Source organism: Propithecus coquereli, unplaced genomic scaffold, assembly GCF_000956105.1.
Source record: "Propithecus coquereli isolate 6110/MARCELLA unplaced genomic scaffold, Pcoq_1.0 Scaffold211, whole genome shotgun sequence".
Taxonomy (NCBI): Eukaryota; Metazoa; Chordata; class Mammalia; order Primates; family Indriidae; genus Propithecus; species Propithecus coquereli.
The window spans coordinates 2327731-2346763 of NW_012146190.1; the positions used below are offsets into that span (position 1 = coordinate 2327731).

General features: G+C 39.1%; 1 protein-coding gene across 1 annotated transcript in view; it reads right to left on the minus strand.

Annotated features, from left to right (window-relative positions):
* TRPM6 (transient receptor potential cation channel, subfamily M, member 6) overlaps positions 1–19033 on the minus strand; it is a 130309-nt gene that overhangs the window by 17968 nt on the left and 93308 nt on the right. The window contains exons 28-33 of the mRNA XM_012644416.1: positions 13806–13929; positions 10836–10927; positions 8806–8864; positions 6014–6039; positions 1556–1606; positions 15–80 (exon numbers count right to left, since the gene is read on the minus strand). Of these exons, the coding sequence (XP_012499870.1) occupies positions 15–80; positions 1556–1606; positions 6014–6039; positions 8806–8864; positions 10836–10927; positions 13806–13929 (418 nt within the window). The remainder of the gene's footprint in view (positions 1–14; positions 81–1555; positions 1607–6013; positions 6040–8805; positions 8865–10835; positions 10928–13805; positions 13930–19033) is intronic.

The following is a 19033-nucleotide window of genomic DNA, read 5'->3' on the forward strand; positions in this document are numbered from 1 at the left end:
GAAGTGCTACTCACCAAACAGTTGGATTGGTGTAAATGGTATGGTCTGAGAGAGCCTCATTAAATTATTCCTTTCAATGGCTGCAAACAAAAAGAGATTTCCTATTTTAAGTATGCACCAGTGGCTTGGATTTACAGAAAGACTCTCCACATCGATATATTCAGATAATGCTAAAATATTTAATTTCAAAGACCCCCTTATTTTTGCCATTATCAAAAATATTATCTATAATATTTAAAAACAAACCATGCCTTAGGAAGCATATCCCAGTCTTAGAAACATTTTACATGAGATTATATCACATGGTCTGAGGTAGAGCTATCACCTCCACTCTCCTGAATGTCAAATCACATACTAATCCATACATAGGTGGGACTTTCTTTTAAATGGCATTCGAATCTGTGGTCTTCATTCTCTGGCTTTCCTTTTCCGAAGCAAATCCAACACGCAGTGGACTGTGGAGACACCTACTGTTCACTTTGCACAGTTCACCTTCTTTTCCCAGAAAGCGCTGAAGACCGATTTTAATTAGAAGCAAGTGAAGTGCATTTTCCTGTTATGAGCCATACCCTAACAGACCAGAGTCACTGTGAGTTTCAGTATTCCTCACCAGAGACTTCATCTTAAGTTGACAGTCAGAGTCAAAATAATAGATAAATGCTGAGCTGAAAAGCCCAGTTATAAGAGCCTGGAATGAGGAATCTGGAATCTTCTGAAACACTTCACTCCAGAGGGGAATTCAGGATAAGGCAGTCTATTACTGGCCCCTGAACGAATGACCTTGATATCATTATAGCGGCAATTATAGCACCAATAAGCTCTTATGCATGTACCAAGCTTCAGATTGTGTAAAAGCTTTGCCTGTGTATTATGTCATCCAACACTAAGAGCAATGAACCCCAAGGAACCACCTAATGGCACAAGTCCAGTTGGTTTTATATTGCTTTGCATTTCAAAGTGTTTTCCTCTTAATTCTCAACTAGCCCTTTGGCAGGCTGTTCCTCAGGAAGGGCAAGTACAATGATTCCCACTTTGAAAGACAGACAACTGAAGCACTGTGAAGTGATGTTTCTTAAGAGAGTCGAGACCCTTAACATCTTTGTTTAATAACATCTTTGTTGAACTTACTCTGTGAGATTGGCATTCACTCAGTGGTCATGTTCACTGAGGGCCCAGTGAGGGTACAAAACGATCCCTCAACCAGCAAACTTTCAGGTCTGTTTTTTCCCCATACAAAACACTAAAAGCTCTGGCTTTGGGCTGGCTTTGAGCTTGTAAGGAACTTTTAGATCCCAAGGTCATCTTTCACCTTCACAATTTGGAACTTGCCAATACAAACATTTTTCAAAAAATCCAAATTTTCTTAAATCCTGAAAACTTGTTTTCCCAATTCAATGGCAAAGTGAGAAATCTGAATGTTTTTCCCATTAGAATGAACAACTTTTCAAGTTGAGAACCACACAAATAATACAGAATTCATCAATGTCTCTGTTTACAAATGCAGAATCACAGACATTTAGTTCAGTTGACACGTCTATGTGCACGTGCATCCTACCTGAATAATGATGCTGGGGCTCTTGAGGGCTTTTTAAGGAGGCTGAGATCTCTGAAATTATAGAGAAGATTGGCATTTTAATTACTTGGCTGGAGATAAATACATGCTTATGAATATATTGCCTTCAAAGTTTTTATTGAACAGGTTAATCAGAATGGCTTCTCAGTATTTGAAAAAGCTTGCCTAATATCCTTTAACCACATTATTGTGCATGGTATCCTGACAGCTTCCAATCATCAATGTAATATCTGCAAACATATTTATATAGGGAATTGGAGAAAGACAGGTAATATTAGCCTCAAAGATGTATTTCCTCTGAACCAATTACACCTCTGGGTTGCAGAAGGCACGCAGCTGCCCATCATACTTCACGACATCCCAGAAGCACGATTCTCTGAGCTCCCTACCAAGATGCAGAACCCATACGAAGACATTATTAATACCAAGTTATTAGGAGACTACTTCACTGACCTAAAATAACAACAAAATGATGAAAACACATTAAGAGCTATATCCCAGAAACAAAGGAGGGGTTCGATAATATAGCACCAAGAGATTTGTTTGGTTACACAAAGACTGTGTGTTGGGAACACCTCCTCCAAGTTTAACTCATTCTCCTTTATCTGCTCCAGCCCTAAATGACAAAGCTCCAGAGAAATCATTTGCAACAGTTTTGCCATTTCATAAAATCAAAATTAAAGTGGAGAACTTTTTGTCTCATGGTGGCAACTGCTTGATACCTAGTAGAGTAAGCAACATAATGAGCCCAATGGCACAGATCTCTTCAGCTTCTTGTTGCTGGATCAGGAAAGGAACAAGAATCATTTCCTTTGGGGAGGACTAGTAAAAAGTAAGATCAGCAGAAAAGACTCCTCCTTTCTGAATTCATTCAATAAAAGGAAAAAATATTTAGCTCCTACTGTTGGTCACGCTAGGCATGAGAGATGTCAATAAGATGTGGTTTCCATGCTATGAAGAAAGCAAATACACTACAAAAGATATAATTATAATCACAATAAAGTTTGCTAAGTAATAGCAGTGGTATATATTAGCAATATATACCAATGTATATATAGCAATGTAATAGAGGTATATAAGGATTATGGAACACACTATTCCATCTAGAAGGTAGGACCTCCATAAACAAACAGTATGAAACACTTAAAGCGTGTGGTCATCTGAGTCTGACAAAGCTAAATTTCAATCCTGGCTTCACCACTTACGGAGCTGTGAAACCTCATTCATATTTATTCAGCACGTATTTATTAAGCACCTACTGTATGCTGGGCACTGAGCTATGCTCAAGAGAGAGCAATAATCAAAACAGATAAGGTCTCTGGCTACATTCTAGTAAAGGGAAATAGAAAATAAATAAACACGTAAATGTATAGTATATACAGTATAGTATGTGTGTCTTATATACATCAAGGTAACAGGGTTAGAAAGTATGGGGAACAGGAAAGTTGCTATTTTACATAGGGTGGTTAGGCAAGGCCTCTCTGATAAGATGAAACTCGATCACAGCCTAAAGGAAGAGAAGGGGTGAGGTATATGGATAAATGAAGAGTATTCCAAGCAGAGGTAACAGCAAGTACAAACACCCCGATTCAGGTCCATGCTTGCCTCATTTAAGGAGGAGAATGTGGCCAGAGTTTAGTGCACTGAATGAGGATGGAGAGTTGCAGGGAAGCAGAACAGAACCTATAAACTGTGTTTGGACTTTGCTTTTTTTTTTTTTTTTTGAGACAGTCTCACTCTGTCTCCGAGGCTAGAGTGCCGTGCTATCAGCCTAGCTCACAGAAACCTCAAACTCCTGGGCTCAAACAATCCTCCTGCCTCAGGCTCCCCAGTAGCTGGGACTATAGGTATGTGCCACCATGCCCGGCTAATTTTTTCCTATTTTTGGTAGAGATGGAGTCTCGCTCTTGCTCAGGCTGGTCTCGAACTCCTGACCTCAAGCAATCCTCCCGCCTCGGCTTCCCAGAATGCTAGGATTACAGGCGTGAGCCACCATGCAGGGCCTTGGACTTTGCTTTTACAAAGTGAGATGGAACACGGCCGGGTGCAGTGGCTCACACTTGTAATCCTAGCTCTCTGGGAGGCCGAGGCGGGAGGATTGCTTGAGGTCAGGAGTTCGAGACCAGCCTGAGCAAGAGCGAGACCCCGTCTCTACTAAAATTAGAAAGAAATTAATTGGACAACTAAAAATATATAGAAAAAATTAGCCGGGCATGGTGGCGCATGCCTGTAGTCCCAGCTACTCGGGAGGCTGAGGCAGGAGGATTGCTTGAGCCCAGGAGTTTGAGGTTGCTGTGAGCTAGGCTGACGCCACGGCACTCTAGCCTGGGCAACACAGTGAGACTCTGTCTCAAAAAAAAAAAAAAAAAAAAAAAAACAAAGTGAGATGGAACACGATTTGAGCAGAGTGACTAGGTTCAACTTTCAGTTTAAAAGGATTATTCCAGCTGCTTTCTGGAACGAGACTATTGGAGAGCAATAGTTTGGAGGCCATACCATAATCCAAGGAAGAGATGATGGTAACTTAAAATATGCTGTTTGTGGAAGTAGCAAAGTGACCAGATTCTTGATATATTTTGAAGGATTTACTAATGGACAGGATATAGGGGTGTGAAAAACAGGGGGACAAGTATGACTACAAGATTTTAGTCTCTGAAACTGGAAGGATAGCATTGCCATTTCCTGAGATGAAGGAGGATTGTGTTGGAACATTTTGTTTGAGATCCCTTTTAGACTCCTACATGGAGGTGGTAATAAGTGGATGATCATATTCTGCAAGGCAGAAATAATGAATGAAAGGGATCATAAATATGAGCCTGGAAATTTGAACTAAGATCAGGTTGTCATGAGCACTGAAAAAAACTCAGGGGTTTGCAGTCAATCCTTAGGCAACAGGGAGACATCGAAGACTTTTACATGAGTGATGATTTATCATTCAGAAAGATAACTCTGATAGGAACACAGGAAAGTTTAAAGGTAAAGAAATCAACCAGATGCTAACACAAACTCAAAGGAAAATGAAAGTATATACCTTTTATTTAGGAAAATAAATGTTGGCAGTTTTAAAGCTGGAGCAGTGGGATAGAACACAGATAACTTTAAAGATGGGGGGGTAGAATGGAGTTAGAAAGCAAGATTGATAGCTAAGAGCGATGGGGTGGGAAGAAGATTGTAAATGACTAATATTTCTAGCTTGGGTAAAGGGAGAAGAGGCTATGAGATAGAGCAAAAGCAAGTCAACAAACAAAAAGGACACCCAGAGAAGCACAGCCTTAAGGGAACAGAAAGGAGACAGTGTCAAGTAGAAAAAATGGTCAACATCAAATGCCACAAGTTCACTGAGGACTAAAAAGAGGTCAAGTGACTTAGCAGTTGGAGTGAGTTTCAAGAGAATGACAAGGACAGACACCATGGGCTGAAGATCAAATGTTATCATTTTTTCAATTAATTTAGAGATGAAGGGTAGGAGTGACAGTTTGAAAGCTAGGTAAATCCAAAAAAGGACTATTTTTCCTTCTGTATAGAAAATGACTTAAGGTCAGGCATGGTGGCTCACACCTGTAATCCTAGCACTCTGGGAGCTAGGCAGGAGGATCACTTGAGGTAAGGAGTTTGAGACCACACTGAGCAAGAGTGAGACCCCATCTCTACTAAAAATAGAAGAATTAGACAGGCGTGATGCTGTGAGCCTATAGTCCCAGCTACTCAGGAGGCTGAATCAGGAAGATTGCTTGAGCCCGGGAGTTTGAGGTTGCAGTGAGCTGTGATGACACATCATTGCACTCTAGCTGGGGCAACAGAGCAAGACTCTGTCTCAAAAAAAAAAAGGAAAGGAAAAAGAAAATGACTTAATTCTGGTAGTAAGTTGAAGAAAAGAAATCAACAACAAAGGAAGTACTGAAAACTTGAGAAAACGAGAACAAGACCATAGAAGATGAAGGTGCCTACTCTACATCAAGAATGTGGAAAGGAGCTCATAGACTGTGGTAAAGTTTGAGAGCAGCTATGAAGAGTGGTTTACCAGAGCTGTCTCAGGTGACCTAGTCCTATTTAGCCATTTGGGGATAGGGTCTTACTGAAACCATACAGGAAAAGGCATCTATGCAAAATCTTACGAATGGCTCTTAATGAGCAATATGTAAAACAGTGAGAGTTGTTGAATAGTTGAAATGAGCTCAGTGATTATACCCTCACTCACGGAGAATGTGGGAAAATCACAAGCAAAAACAGGTCATTCAAAAAATTTTAAATCAGACATCAGTCTTGATTTGTCTGTAGAAAGATATTCATTGTTCTACTTCTCTCCTGAACTTTCTACATTGCATAGTAGACAAAAATCGTAAATACAATTACAAGAACTACAAAAATCTCAGGACAGTGAACTTCGCCATTAATAAGATGAAAAAAATAAAAACAAAATACTTAAACATAAACACTTACTGTCGATTCCATTTGAACTTCTCAACCTGTTTGAAAAAAATGAAGCCATTTAGATAATGCTGCCTTAAATCTTTCAATGATCAAAAAAAGGAAAAAGCATTTGAAGTGGCAACAACACAGCATATATATTATATATATAAATAAAATATATATACAGTCATTCACCACGTAATGGCATTTCGGTCAACAAAAGACTGTATATAGGACTATGGTCTCATAAAGTTAAAACAGCTGAAAAATTCCTATGCCCAGTGACGTCACAGCCATCATAACATCGGAACACAGTGCATTGCTTGTGTGTCTGTGGTGATCCTGGTGTAAATAAATCTACTGCACTGCCCGGCACATAAAGTCTAGCACATACAATTATGTACAGTATATAATACTTGATAATAATAATAAATGACTATGTTCTGGGTTTATGTATTTATTTACTATACTATACTTGTAATCATTATTTTAGGGTACACTTCTACTTCTTAAAAATAAAAAAAGTTAACTGTAAAACATCCTCAGGCAGGTCCTTCAGGAGGTATTGCAGAAGAAGGCATTGTTATCACAGGAGATGACAGCTCCATGAGTGTTATTGCCCCCGAAGACCTTCCAGTGGGACAAGATGTGGAGGTGGAAGACAGTGATATTGATGATCCTGACCCTGTGTAGGCCTAGGCTAATGTGTGCATGTGTGTCTTAGTCTTTAACAAAAAAACCTTAAAAAGCAAAAAAAAAAAAAAAAATTAAGGATGGAAAGAAAGAAAATATTTCTGTATAGCTATACAATGTGTTTGTGTTTTAAGCTAAGTGTTATTACAAAAGAGTCAAAAAACTAAAATTAAAAAGTTTATAAAGTAAAAAAGTTACAGCAAGCTAAGGTTAATTTATTATTGAAGAAAGAAAAATACGTTTTTAGAAACTTAGTGTAGCCTAAGCGTGCAGTGTGTGTGAGGTCTACAGCAGTGTACAGGAATGTCCTGGGCCTTCACGTGGCCTTCACGGTTCACTCACCACTCACTCACTGACTCACCCAGAGCAACTCCCAGTCCTGGAACCTCCATTCCCGGTAAGTGCCCTACACAGGTGCACCATTTTTTATCTTTTATACTGTATTCTTACTGTACCTTTTCCATATTTAGACACGTTTAGATACACAAATACTTACCATTATGCTACAATTGCCTAGTATTCAGTACAGTAACGTGCTATACAGGTTTGTAGCCTAGGGGCAATAGGCTATACACATAGCCTAGGTATGTAGTAGGCTATATTATCTAGGTTTGTATAAGTACCCCAGGTGATGTTCACACAATGATGAAATCCCCTAATGACACATTTCTCAGAAAGCATCCCCGTCGTGAAGGGATGCATGACTATATATATTGAAAGTAAAGTATCCATTATATCTGATCCCTATCATTATCAATAGAGAAGTTTACAACCCTACAATTACTTTCATAGAAAAATGAGCACCAGATATGCATGCAAGTCATTTACTGTATTTGCCCTAAGCTAATTGAAAAGCAGTTGTATTTTATTTAATTAGCTATGTGATCACACAACATACATAAAATTTAACGTATTTGTGTTGTTCTGGATCAATTAAACTAACGGGTTCCTGAACTATGCAAAGTAGATGCCTACAAATGAGTCTATGAATGTCTCTGGACAAGCCTACAAATCAGTTTCATTAGCCCACGTGGCCCCTAAATGTTCACAGGCTGAAATTAGCTCTCTTTAAATTGTTACTTGCCCTGCTCAAGTGCACAAGTGGCCAAAGGCAAGTCTGAATAAATGCATTCAAAGAATATCTCCACCATTGAAGGTCTTTAGGGAAGAAAGTACAATTACAATTATTGTTTAATTTCATGCCGCAATAAACCACTACTCTGCATGAGCACAAACTACTAAATCTCTGGGAGAAGAAAGTCATGTGTCCTTTAAGTCTGGAGGCAGGCTCGCACGGAGACCAAGAAAGCTCCAGAGAAAGGCCATCTTTAACTGAGCTGACTGCAAACTAAAAGTCACTTTCTACCTGCCTGGTACCAACTGGCCCTTCCATAGAGTAGACGGTTTTAAATTCTGACTCCAATAGTTAGATGGCTAGTTAATTTGTTGATGTAACTAGAAAAGTCCAGAAAACACTACAAACTAAACAAGATTGTTTTAAATCTTTGCTTGGCTGGTTTTCAAATTTTATTTCTCTGAATAAATAAAATTCCAGGAGAATACTCAAATATATAAACCTGTGAATGTTCTATAATCTCTCTCTCTCCCTCCTGTCTCCCTTTCCTTCTCTGTCTCAGCTTCTCAGAGTTACTGCTTTGACTATTAGGATATTACTGAGAAACCAAAAATAAGAAATATCAGCCTCATAAGCTAAAAGGAAAAAATTAAGGAAAAAAAGAACTATTTTTAAAGCTAAATAATAAATATAATCAGGTGTTCAGTCCATTTCTTTAGGCAAGACAGATTTATTTCTACTCGTTTATGCAAATTCACAATCTTATCTATCCAAAAAGATACGATAATCATTATTCCATGCGTGGTTTTTTGACACTGAAAAGACAAATGTTTAATCTGCTATAGAGGTACATATTTCATCATATTCTTAAAAGGCAGTCAGGTGGTACCTTATTGCCAGAAACAGAAAAACTTGGAGAAGAAATTATTTTCATTCTTGCTAACAAAATGTTTGCTTTTTGTCTCCTTTCCTGACCAAATTAAATCTTTGTTCCTAATCAGGTTAAAAAGCAGAAGCCAAAGACTCCTAAAGAGAGACAGCTAGAAATACTCACAGGAAGTTCCTATTCAGGTCCGTGCTCCGGGAACTCCACGAAGAGTCTTCACTCAGATCCTGAGCAGCAGAGAAAGGCCATCAATTTTCCCACTCCAATTTTCCAGTAACACGTTTACAAAACACACTCTTTGGAGGACATTTCTTTTTCCTCCCTCTAGCTTCATGTTTCTCTTTTAATAAACATACTGAACCCAAGCTAGAAAGATGCATAATGTCAGCACAATATCAGAGTAACTCAATGTGTCAATGGACTTGAACAGAATGAAATTACTTTTATGAGGACATCGAAGAGAAAATGTAGTATATGAAAGTTTTTACAGAAATAGGATTAAACATACAAAATCAGATAATGACTCAAAAGAAAGAGTGAAGGTACAAATTGACAGACATAGATCATCACACCACGATGTCCTATCATAAGAAGATTATCATTTCAGGAGATGATAATTACTTAAAATAATATTACCTTGAATTTACCTTATTCTATTTCCTATTTAAATTCAACTAGTATTTCTTGAGAACAAATACACTGCAGGCATTACTCTAGGCTTTTTTCTAGGTGTTATTTTTTATGTCCACTCTCAGCAATCTCTTTAGGATGGCATTAGCCCCGTTTTAGAGACACAGCCTGTGATGCTCATAGGTTAATTGATGTATATAGCATTGGAACATAGCAGGTGGCAGAGCCAGAATTTAAGCACAGGTCCCTGCCTCCAATTACCCTCAGATAGCCTTTGAGTTTCTTCTCAAAACCTTTCACAGACACCATTCCTAAAAGAACATCTAAGGTTCTTAATATGTATTCATACAAGTCATGTTTATACAGTTCCCAAGTTCAAACAGATAATACGTATTCAAAGAAGACTTAAAATTAGATTTCTTGGGTTACTATAACTAGTCACACTTCCCACATGGCGGATGGCATAAAACTGTGGTCCCCAATCCCCAGGGCCACAAACCAGTACCCGTCCGTGGCCTGTTAGGAACCGGGCCACACAACAGAAGGTGAGCAGCGGGCCAGCAAGAGAAGCTTCATCTGTAGCTGCTCCCCATCTCTCACATCACCGCCGGAGCCCTGCATCCTGTCAGATCAGCAGCAGCATTAAATTCTCATACGAGCACGAACCCTATTGTAAACTGTACACGTGAGGGATGCACACTCCTCGTGAGAGTCTAATGCCTGATGATCTGAGCTGGAGCTGAGGCAGTGATGCTAGTGCTGGGGAACAGCTGCAAATACAGATTATCATTAGCAGAGAGGGTTGACTGCACAATAAATGTAATGCGCGTGAATCATCCCAAAACCATGCCCCCCACCATCCATGGAAAAATTGTCTTTTTCTACCACGAAGCAGGTTCCTGGTGCCAAAAAGTTTGGGGACCGTTGCACTAAAACAAGGCACATATTTGTAGATGGTAAGAAAAACAGACTGCAACATCAGAGAACCTCAGCACTGAAGAAACACTGAGGGTCCTTTACCCTGAAATGCTTGCGTCCCCTCTGTCATGTCTGCAAAGAGGTTTGTTAAGCCTCTGCTTGACTAACCACACTAGCAAGGGACTCACTCCTTCCAGAAATAAACCAGTCCATGCTTGGAAAGCTCCAATTGCTAAAAATTTCTCCTCAGATTGGGCTGAAATCTGTCTCCCCATAGCTTCTATGTGTTGATTCTAGATCTACCTCTTTAAAAGTATATAGAAAATATCTTATTTTTCTTTCCATGTGACAACTTTTATATATTTGAAAACAGTTTCTAAAATTTCTGAAATCTTTCTCTCTCATGCTGACCATTCCCAGGATAAATTGTTGGGTGGAAAGGTAAATTGCATAAAGAACAACAAAGAAAGAGCAATGTGAGGGGGCTAAAAAAAAAAAAAAATTAAGCAGGGATCCAACTGAGCACAGTTTCCAAACAAATATTAAATTGAAGACTGATAAAAAGTAGAAGTCAATTAAAAGCCATAAAGATCAAGAAAAGCATTGCATGCTCAAATTTTTTTTTAAAAAAACTATCAAAATATTTTTACCTCTTGAGACCGCTTTAGGTAATCACTGACTTGTATAGCCTGTTGATCAATTTCTTTAGTTTTCATTTTCTGGTATAAATAATGTTCCAGATCTTGTAAAAGGGAAGAAAAAATGAGAAAATACATGAAAATGTGTTACATTCAAATCACAGTTCCCAAATAGAAAAATCTGAACACAGTACATTCATTTAAACTTGGATATAGTTTTCTCTTTCTGTTTTTAGCAAGTTTTATCAAGTTTCCTTTATCCATTTTTTTTCCTCGAGAGGTTGAAAGCTACATATTCTATTTCTATTCTTCTATACTTTCACATCTATAACAACTTATACTTCTCTGTCAAAGCCAAGAATTAATGATCCATAATCTGTTCTCCTATAAAACAACACCTTTAGTAATGTGTTTATGTTTACCTTCTCCTGTACACTATAGCCCATGCTTTCTTTAAAATATGTAAAATTTTAGTTTCACATGGTTAGGACTCCTTTCCTAGCAACTGCATCAAGCATCATAGTAGGCTACTTAAATGCAACAACAACAAAAGAAAGATAGAAAAGAATGTCATCAAATATATTTAATTTTTAACCTTTTCTTTAAAAGGATGATGAGGCTCGCTATTGCTATTTTTTTTTTAACCTGGTACTTACTGCAGATAGTAGGTACATAACAATTATTTAATAAATACTTGGTTAGATGAATTCTGAGAATAATATTTATTAAGAGTCCAGAATCGATGTAGGTGATAATAGTAGTGTTTTTCCCCCTAATGATTTTGTGCTAGGAAAAAAAAATAGTATACAAGAGGTATAAGAAAAAACTTACTGAAAAATCATAAAATTTTGATATATGAATTCTTTGTAGTCTTGGAATATCATAAAATTATGATGAATATGATTTAAATGATAGCACAGTATTATAATTAAAATGAAAGACCTATAGAAAAAGCTAAATATATACTTTTCCTTTTCATAGTTAATTTCCTGGGGACTTTACTTTTTGTGTTTAAAAAGAGCTACCTGACAGGGCATCTCCCTTTCCCAAACTTTCATTTTTTTTTTTTTTTTTTTTTTTGAGACAGAGTCTCACTGTGTTGCCCGGGCTAGAGTGCCGTGGCATCAGCCTAGCTCACAGCAACCTCAAACTCCTGGGCTCAAGCGATCCTTCTGCCTCAGCCTCCCGAGTAGCTGGGACTACAGGCATGCGCCACCATGCCCGGCTAATTTTTTTCTATATATTTTTAATTGTCCAATTAATTTCTTTCTATTTTTAGTAGAGACGGGGTCTCGCTCTTGCTCAGGCTGGTTCTGAACTCCTGAGCTCAAATAATCCTCCCGCCTCGGCCTCCCAGAGAGCTAGGATTACAGGCATGAGCCACCGCGTCCGGTCCCAAACTTTCATTTTTTAAATTCTTTTTAAATTAATTCTTAGCTCAGACATGTTTCCAAAAAATGAGCTTCTCAATCCTGGATGTGGTTCAAGAAAGACAACGGGCCTCATTACCCACTCAGATTGGCCGGGCACTCAGTCTAGTTCCCTAGCCTTACCTCCCCCTCTGATCATCTGACTCCACCAGGTTCTTTCCCAGAAACCTCCTGCCACTTGCATCCTTCTCTGTTTGAAATTCACTGGAAAGAACTTATATAATTTAAGTAAGAATGATATATAATTACCTAAACATGGATTATACTATTTATAAAAAAGAGAATACATGAAATCTATATATAATATAAATACATGACATTTATAAATAAAATGAATATATTTATAATTGGTCCTAGAATCGTGTCTTAAGGTGTGGGATTTGATCTACTCAAATTTATTATTTCTAATAAACTGTGTTATTTAAGGCAAGATAATTAAGCTCTCAAGCCATGTCTATAAATTGAGAGGATTCTGAATAATTTAATTTCTAATGTCTCTTTCAGCTTAGAGTCTACTCGATTCTCAGTGATTTAACAGACAATTGAGTACTTCTTAGACATAAATCAGAATTTCTCCATCTTAGCACTGACATTTTGAGTTGGATAATTCCTTGTCATGGGGGCTGACCCACGCATTGTAGGATGTTTAGCAGCATCTCTGGCTCTACTCACTAGATGCCAAGAGCACTTCCTGCCCACTTTAGTTGTGACAACCAAAAATATCTCCAGATTGCCAAATGTCCCACGAGGAAGGCAAAGCGGTGTACAAAAATCACTCCTTGGTTGAGAATCGCTGACCATAAGAGCAAGCAGTATTTTAAAGAAACATGGTAGCATAAATTTTAATGCAATTTCTAATTTGTATCCTTAAGTTTAGTATTTTAAATGATTTTAAATCTTTATGATACCTTAATCACATAGTCTTTCTGTTTAAAAATTAATAAAGGTCTCTAATGCAAGTTTAGAGTTTTGATCATTGCTGTCATTTCTATTCATACTCTGCCCTCATCCTACCTGCCCTGACTTAGCACATTCCACGCCTACCTCCTGGCCTTCATTCCCAACTGGTTCATCTGTCCTCTCTCCTCTACAAACACCATTATTAAGCTTAAAGGATACTTGCCCACAGAATAAACACTACAGGTAGGCCAGTATTAAATAACCAACTTTAACTCAAACCACTGAATTCTGTGTAACAGTCCACAGTAGTGTCACATGTACTTTAAGAATTTATAACATTAGACAATCCCCTACCCTGTAAACCAGGCTAGATGAATGTCCTCTGGAAGAAACGCTCTGAGTCAGGTACAATAGGTTTGAATATAAGAGACAATCTAATCTTAATTTCTCTTTTCTGGATTCCTTTAAACAAATGAAATTTTGTTCACAAAAATTAAAAAGTGAAAAGAGCTGTTTTCCTAAGAGAGTGTTCCACCACCTCTTTCCCTCATTTCCACCTGAAAGAACAGGAGTCTTTTAACGGTCTAAAAAGCTTACCCTGAGAAAACTCTACCAGGGTTTTTGGGATCTAGAACTGTAGACTGTTACATACTTATCTGACTAAATTTGGACCCCGTAAGCCAGTTCTTGTTGCACTCCTGTTCTTCTGAGATGTTATTTTCTCCTTGCTCTGGATTTAACTGGTCACTTTGATAGTCGGCATTGATTGTTATGATCTGGAGAGAAACACACTTGTTAGAACATAATAACATGAATCCAAAAGCATTTTGAGTCATGCTAATAGAGGCACCACGGTGAGGAGCATGGTTGTTAACATTGGCTGCATTATTAGAATCACCTGAGAAGTTTTGACACTCAGGCTGGCAGGACACAAGCGGCCATGCGATTTCTCTTTGCAGTCATAGTTAAGAACCATGGTGTGGAGCAGGGATTCTCAAACTTGAGTGTACATCAGGGCTGGGGTGCTGGGGTAAACCACAGATCACTGGGTCTCACCCCCAGGATCTCTGATGCAGTAAGTCTAGAAGAAGGGAGAATCTGAATATCTACTAAGTTCCCAAGTAATGTTCATGCTGCTGAAAGGAGATCATATTTTGAGAGCCACTGGTATGGAGCAAAAAAATCATAAGGCTTGGAGCCAAAGAACTGGTGTTGAAATTCTAATTCTGTCAGTTGGAAGTTATGTGAACTTGGGCAAATCACTTAATGTCTCTGAGCTCCATCCTCTTCATCACTAAAATAAAAGATAGCCAATAATATGGCTGCCCTATGTACTTCTCAGGTATGGAACAAATGGGGTAAATGGGTAACTACGAAGCAATAAACAAATGCAAGTTGAGTACCTGAGCTCAGTTGCAATTTCTAGTTGAACTCTAGCCATCTGAACTATTCCAAAAATAAATCTACTTAAATGCATATTTCATGGGATTCTAGCAAGTCATGGCATTTTCTCTGAAAGAATAGCCTTCCTTATTGAGCTAAATCTCTCCCCTACAAGGTAGTTTTACATAATTGTCTCAATATTGGTCTCTTCACTTCTGTTTCTCATTCTAAAAAGAGGGCTGAAGTATTTTTTTTAAAATGTGTCCAGATAATTATTTGGAAAAGTAAGTGTAAAATGGAAAAGTGAAGCAGGGTATTAAGACCATGAAAGGTGAATTCTTGCAGAATTGCTAATTCAGATCTAAGACTTCCTGACAATATATAAAAAGATTCACTGAATGAAAATGAAAACAACATACCAAAATCAGTAGGATAGAGCTAAAACAGTGCTTACAGGGAGTTTTACAGCACTAAATGCCTATATCAGAAAACAAAGCCTCAAATCAATGAGCAAAGTTTCTACCTGAACAAACTAGAAAGAGAAGAGCGAGTTAAAGCCAAAGTAAATAGAATAAAGAAAATAATAAAGACAAGAGCGGAAATCAATGAAATAGAAATCAGAGAAAAATCAATGAAACCAAGAGCTGGTTCTTTGAGACGATCAATAAAATAGACAAACCTGTAGCCAGATAAATCATGAAACTAAGAGAGAAAGCACAAATTTAAAATGTTAGGGATAAGGGGAGGAGCCAAGATGGTGGACAAGAAAAGACGCCAGTCAGAGTGTCTCTGCAAAAAAGACAGATTTTAGAAGAAAGTGAAAAAAATAAACTAGCAGAAAAACATAGATCAGGTGAGGGTTGGAAGAAAGCGTGCCTGAAACTACAGGAAACTCCACGGGAAGACATTGCGGAGAAGAACTGGAAGGAGAAAGGTCCCCGAGAGGCTTGGAGACCAGCGACAAGGGTAGGTAGAGCAGGTAACTTTCCCTTCCCTTGCATCTCGGACTGTTGATGGGCTCCTGAGCGGTTGGAGAGACCTGCCATCACCAGCCCAGAGACCGCTGCTGCCAGTGAATGGTGGCCTCTTGCTGACAGGGCACCAGGCTCCCAGCTCCCTTGGAGAACCTCCCCGCACACAGACCCGAGCCCATCAGCAGACGCCATATTGCTCCATTCTCTCCTTCCCCTTCCCTACCCATGGGTGACCAGAGAGACAATTTAGCCATCACCCAGAGGCATCTCCAAGGAATGGGACCTTTCCTTTTGGGGCCCTACAGCAGACTGAGGGATACTCAGACTGTGAGCCCCCTATCCACCAGTCCTCCCAGGTGCTGCTTGCCTGGTGATTCCAGGAGAGCGGGCAAATCCCAAAGTGGAGTGAAATCAATCCAGCTGGGGCACCCTGTAGGTGATCTGAGACCAGCACTCCTCCCCCTGGCAGGGTCAGGGATTGATCTCCAGGGCCCAGGGGACAGGCCTGCAGACCAGACCCTGTACATGCAGCTCACAATCTCACTGCCCCGAGGCACAGAAGGGATATCTGTGAAAGAGCCTACTGAGGAGTGTGTGCCTTCAGGGGCAGATCAGCGTGCCTGAGCGGCAACCCTGCTTCCAAAAGAGAGCCATGCACCCAGCTCAGGTGGCGATCCTGAGCAGGGAACCTCCTGGCCCACATCACAGTTAGAGGAGATACATTGGCCTGAGGTCTGGCCTGCTGGCAGAGGCCTGGGAGAAGTCATGGAATAGGGGAGGATGGAAAGGAGCGAGACATGCTCCAGAGTGCAGGTCTCGGACAGCCCCACCCCCCACACACAGACTTTTCAGCTGGGTGGAGCCATTTCAGCCCTTCCTGGCAGCTTTGCACAGAAACAAAGAACAGAACTTTGACCCCTGCTAACAGCATTTGTGGAGACTGAGGGCAGGCTTACCCAACCCAGATCTGCCCAGACTCACTCCGGACCTGCCCCCACTGAGGTGGAGAATAAGGACACACCTAGAAGTCCCAGGGCCCCACCCACCACCCGAGGCACAAGAGGGCCTCTCCGGAGGAGCAAGAGCTAGTTACACGACACAAAAACAGCACTGCAGCTCACTCTTCCCAGCAAGTGCCACCTACTGACACGGAGGTCATTCTGCACACCCTTTTACTGCATCTACTGACTCATCATAAAGGGTTTGGTCGAATCTCACCCACAAACACCACCTACTGGCACAAAGACTAAACAGGGTATGTCGTTATCCAAACAAAAATCTAAAGGCAAGAAGGAACAACTGATCCAGATGAGAAGGAACCAGTGAAAGAACTCTTGAAATATGAAGAATCAAACTGAAAGGACACCCCCAAAGAGGAACAACAGCTCTCTAGCAATGGACATTAACCAAATTCAGAACACTAAAATGACAGAAGAAGAATTTCAAACATGGATTATAAGAAAACTCAATGACATGCAAGAAAAAATGGATAACTAACACAAAGAAACCACAAAAAAAAAATCCAGGACTTGGAAGAAAAATTCACTAAAGAAATTGAAATATTAAAGAAAAATCAAACCGATCTCCTGGAAATAAAGGACTTATACAGGGAACTGCAAAACACCATGGAAAGCCTCAAGAACAGGGTAGATCAAACAGAAGAAAGAATCTCAGAGATTGAAGACAACTCCTTCCAATTAAATAAGTCAGTCACAGAAATCGAGCAGAAAATTAAGAGAAAAGAAATAAGCCTACAAGAAATGTGGGATTTTGTGAAAAAACCAAACCTGAGGGTGATAGGGGTTCTGGAAGATGAAGAAGAAAACACTCAAGGGCAGGATAAGCTATTTGAAGAATTAATAGAGGAGAATTTTCCAGGCCTTGCTAAAAATCTAGATATACAGGTACAAGAAGCTCAACGGACCCCAGGGAGATTCAATGCAAATAGGAAGACACCACATCATGCAGTCATCAGATTGACCAAAATATCCACTAAGGAGGCCCTTGTATGAGCTGTAAGGCGAAAGAAACAAGTAACATACAAAGGAAAGCCCATCAGAATAATTCCAGACTTCTCAACCGAAACCCCACAAGCAAAAAGAGACTGGGGCCCCATTCTCACTCTTTTGAAACCCAGAATAATGCCCAGCCTACAATCTTGTACCCTGCAAAACTAAGTTTCATATATGAAGGAGAAATAAAGACATTCTCAGATAAGCAACGATTGAGGAAACTCACCAAGACAAGACCAGCTCTCCAAGAAGTATTCAAAACAGAATTACACAAGGATCAGCACAATAAACACTCTCAAATGTAAAACCACTCAAAAGTTAAAGATCAAAGGCTAGATTCCACAATGGCTCAAGAGAGAAAGCAAAGCAACAAAATGCAACCTAACAGAATGAACAGTAATTCATGCCACTTATCAGTTCTCTCAATAAATGTGAATGGCTTGAACTCCCCTCTCAAGAGACATAGGCTGGCCAAATGGATAAAAAAAAAAATAAACCAAGCCTCTGCTGTCTCCAGGAAACTAATCTAACCTGTAAGGATGCATTTAGACTCAAGGTAAAGGGGTGGAAATCAATATTTCAAGCAAATGGAAGCCAAAAGAAGGCTGGCATGGCAGTTTTGATCTCAGATAACTTAGTTTTTAAATCAACAAAAGTAATGAAAGACAAAGAGAGTCACTATATAATGGTGAAGGGTACAGTTCAACAAGAAGACATAACAATTCTAAATATGCATGCACCCAACTTAGGTGCACCCAGATTCATAAATCAAACTCTATTTGATCTAAACAAATTGATAAACAGAAACACCATAATAGTCGGAGATTTCAAGACCCCACTGACAGCAAAGGACAGATCCTCAAAACAGAAAATTAACAAAGAGATAATGGACTTAAACACAACTCTAGAATAAATGGGCCTGACTGACATTTACAGGACATTCTACCCAAAAACCACTGAATACATGTTCTTCTCATCAGCTCATGGGACATTCTCTAAGATTGACCATATTCTAGGACACAAAGCATGTCTCAAAAAATTTTAAAAAATAGAAATTATACCATGCATCTTTTCACATCACAGTGGAATAAAAATAGAAATCAACCACAATAGAAACTTTCATCTGTACACAAAGTCATGGAAATTAAACAACTTTCTGCTGAAAGATTCCTTCATAAACAAGGAAGTAAACATGGACATCAAAAGATTCTTTGAACTAAATGACAAAGGTGACACAAGTTATCAAAATCTGTGGGACACAGCCAAAGCAGTCCTAAGAGGAAAGTTTATTTCCATAAATGCCTATATCCAACAGTCAAAAAGATCACAAATAGACACTCTAATGAATCGACTCAAAGACTGGAAAAAGAAGAACAGACTGACCCCAAATCCAGCAGAAGAAGGGAAATTAATAAGGTCAAATCAGAACTAAATGAAATTGACAACAGGGAAACTATACGGAAGATTAATAAAACAAAAAGTTGGTTCTTTGAAAAAATAAACAAAATTGA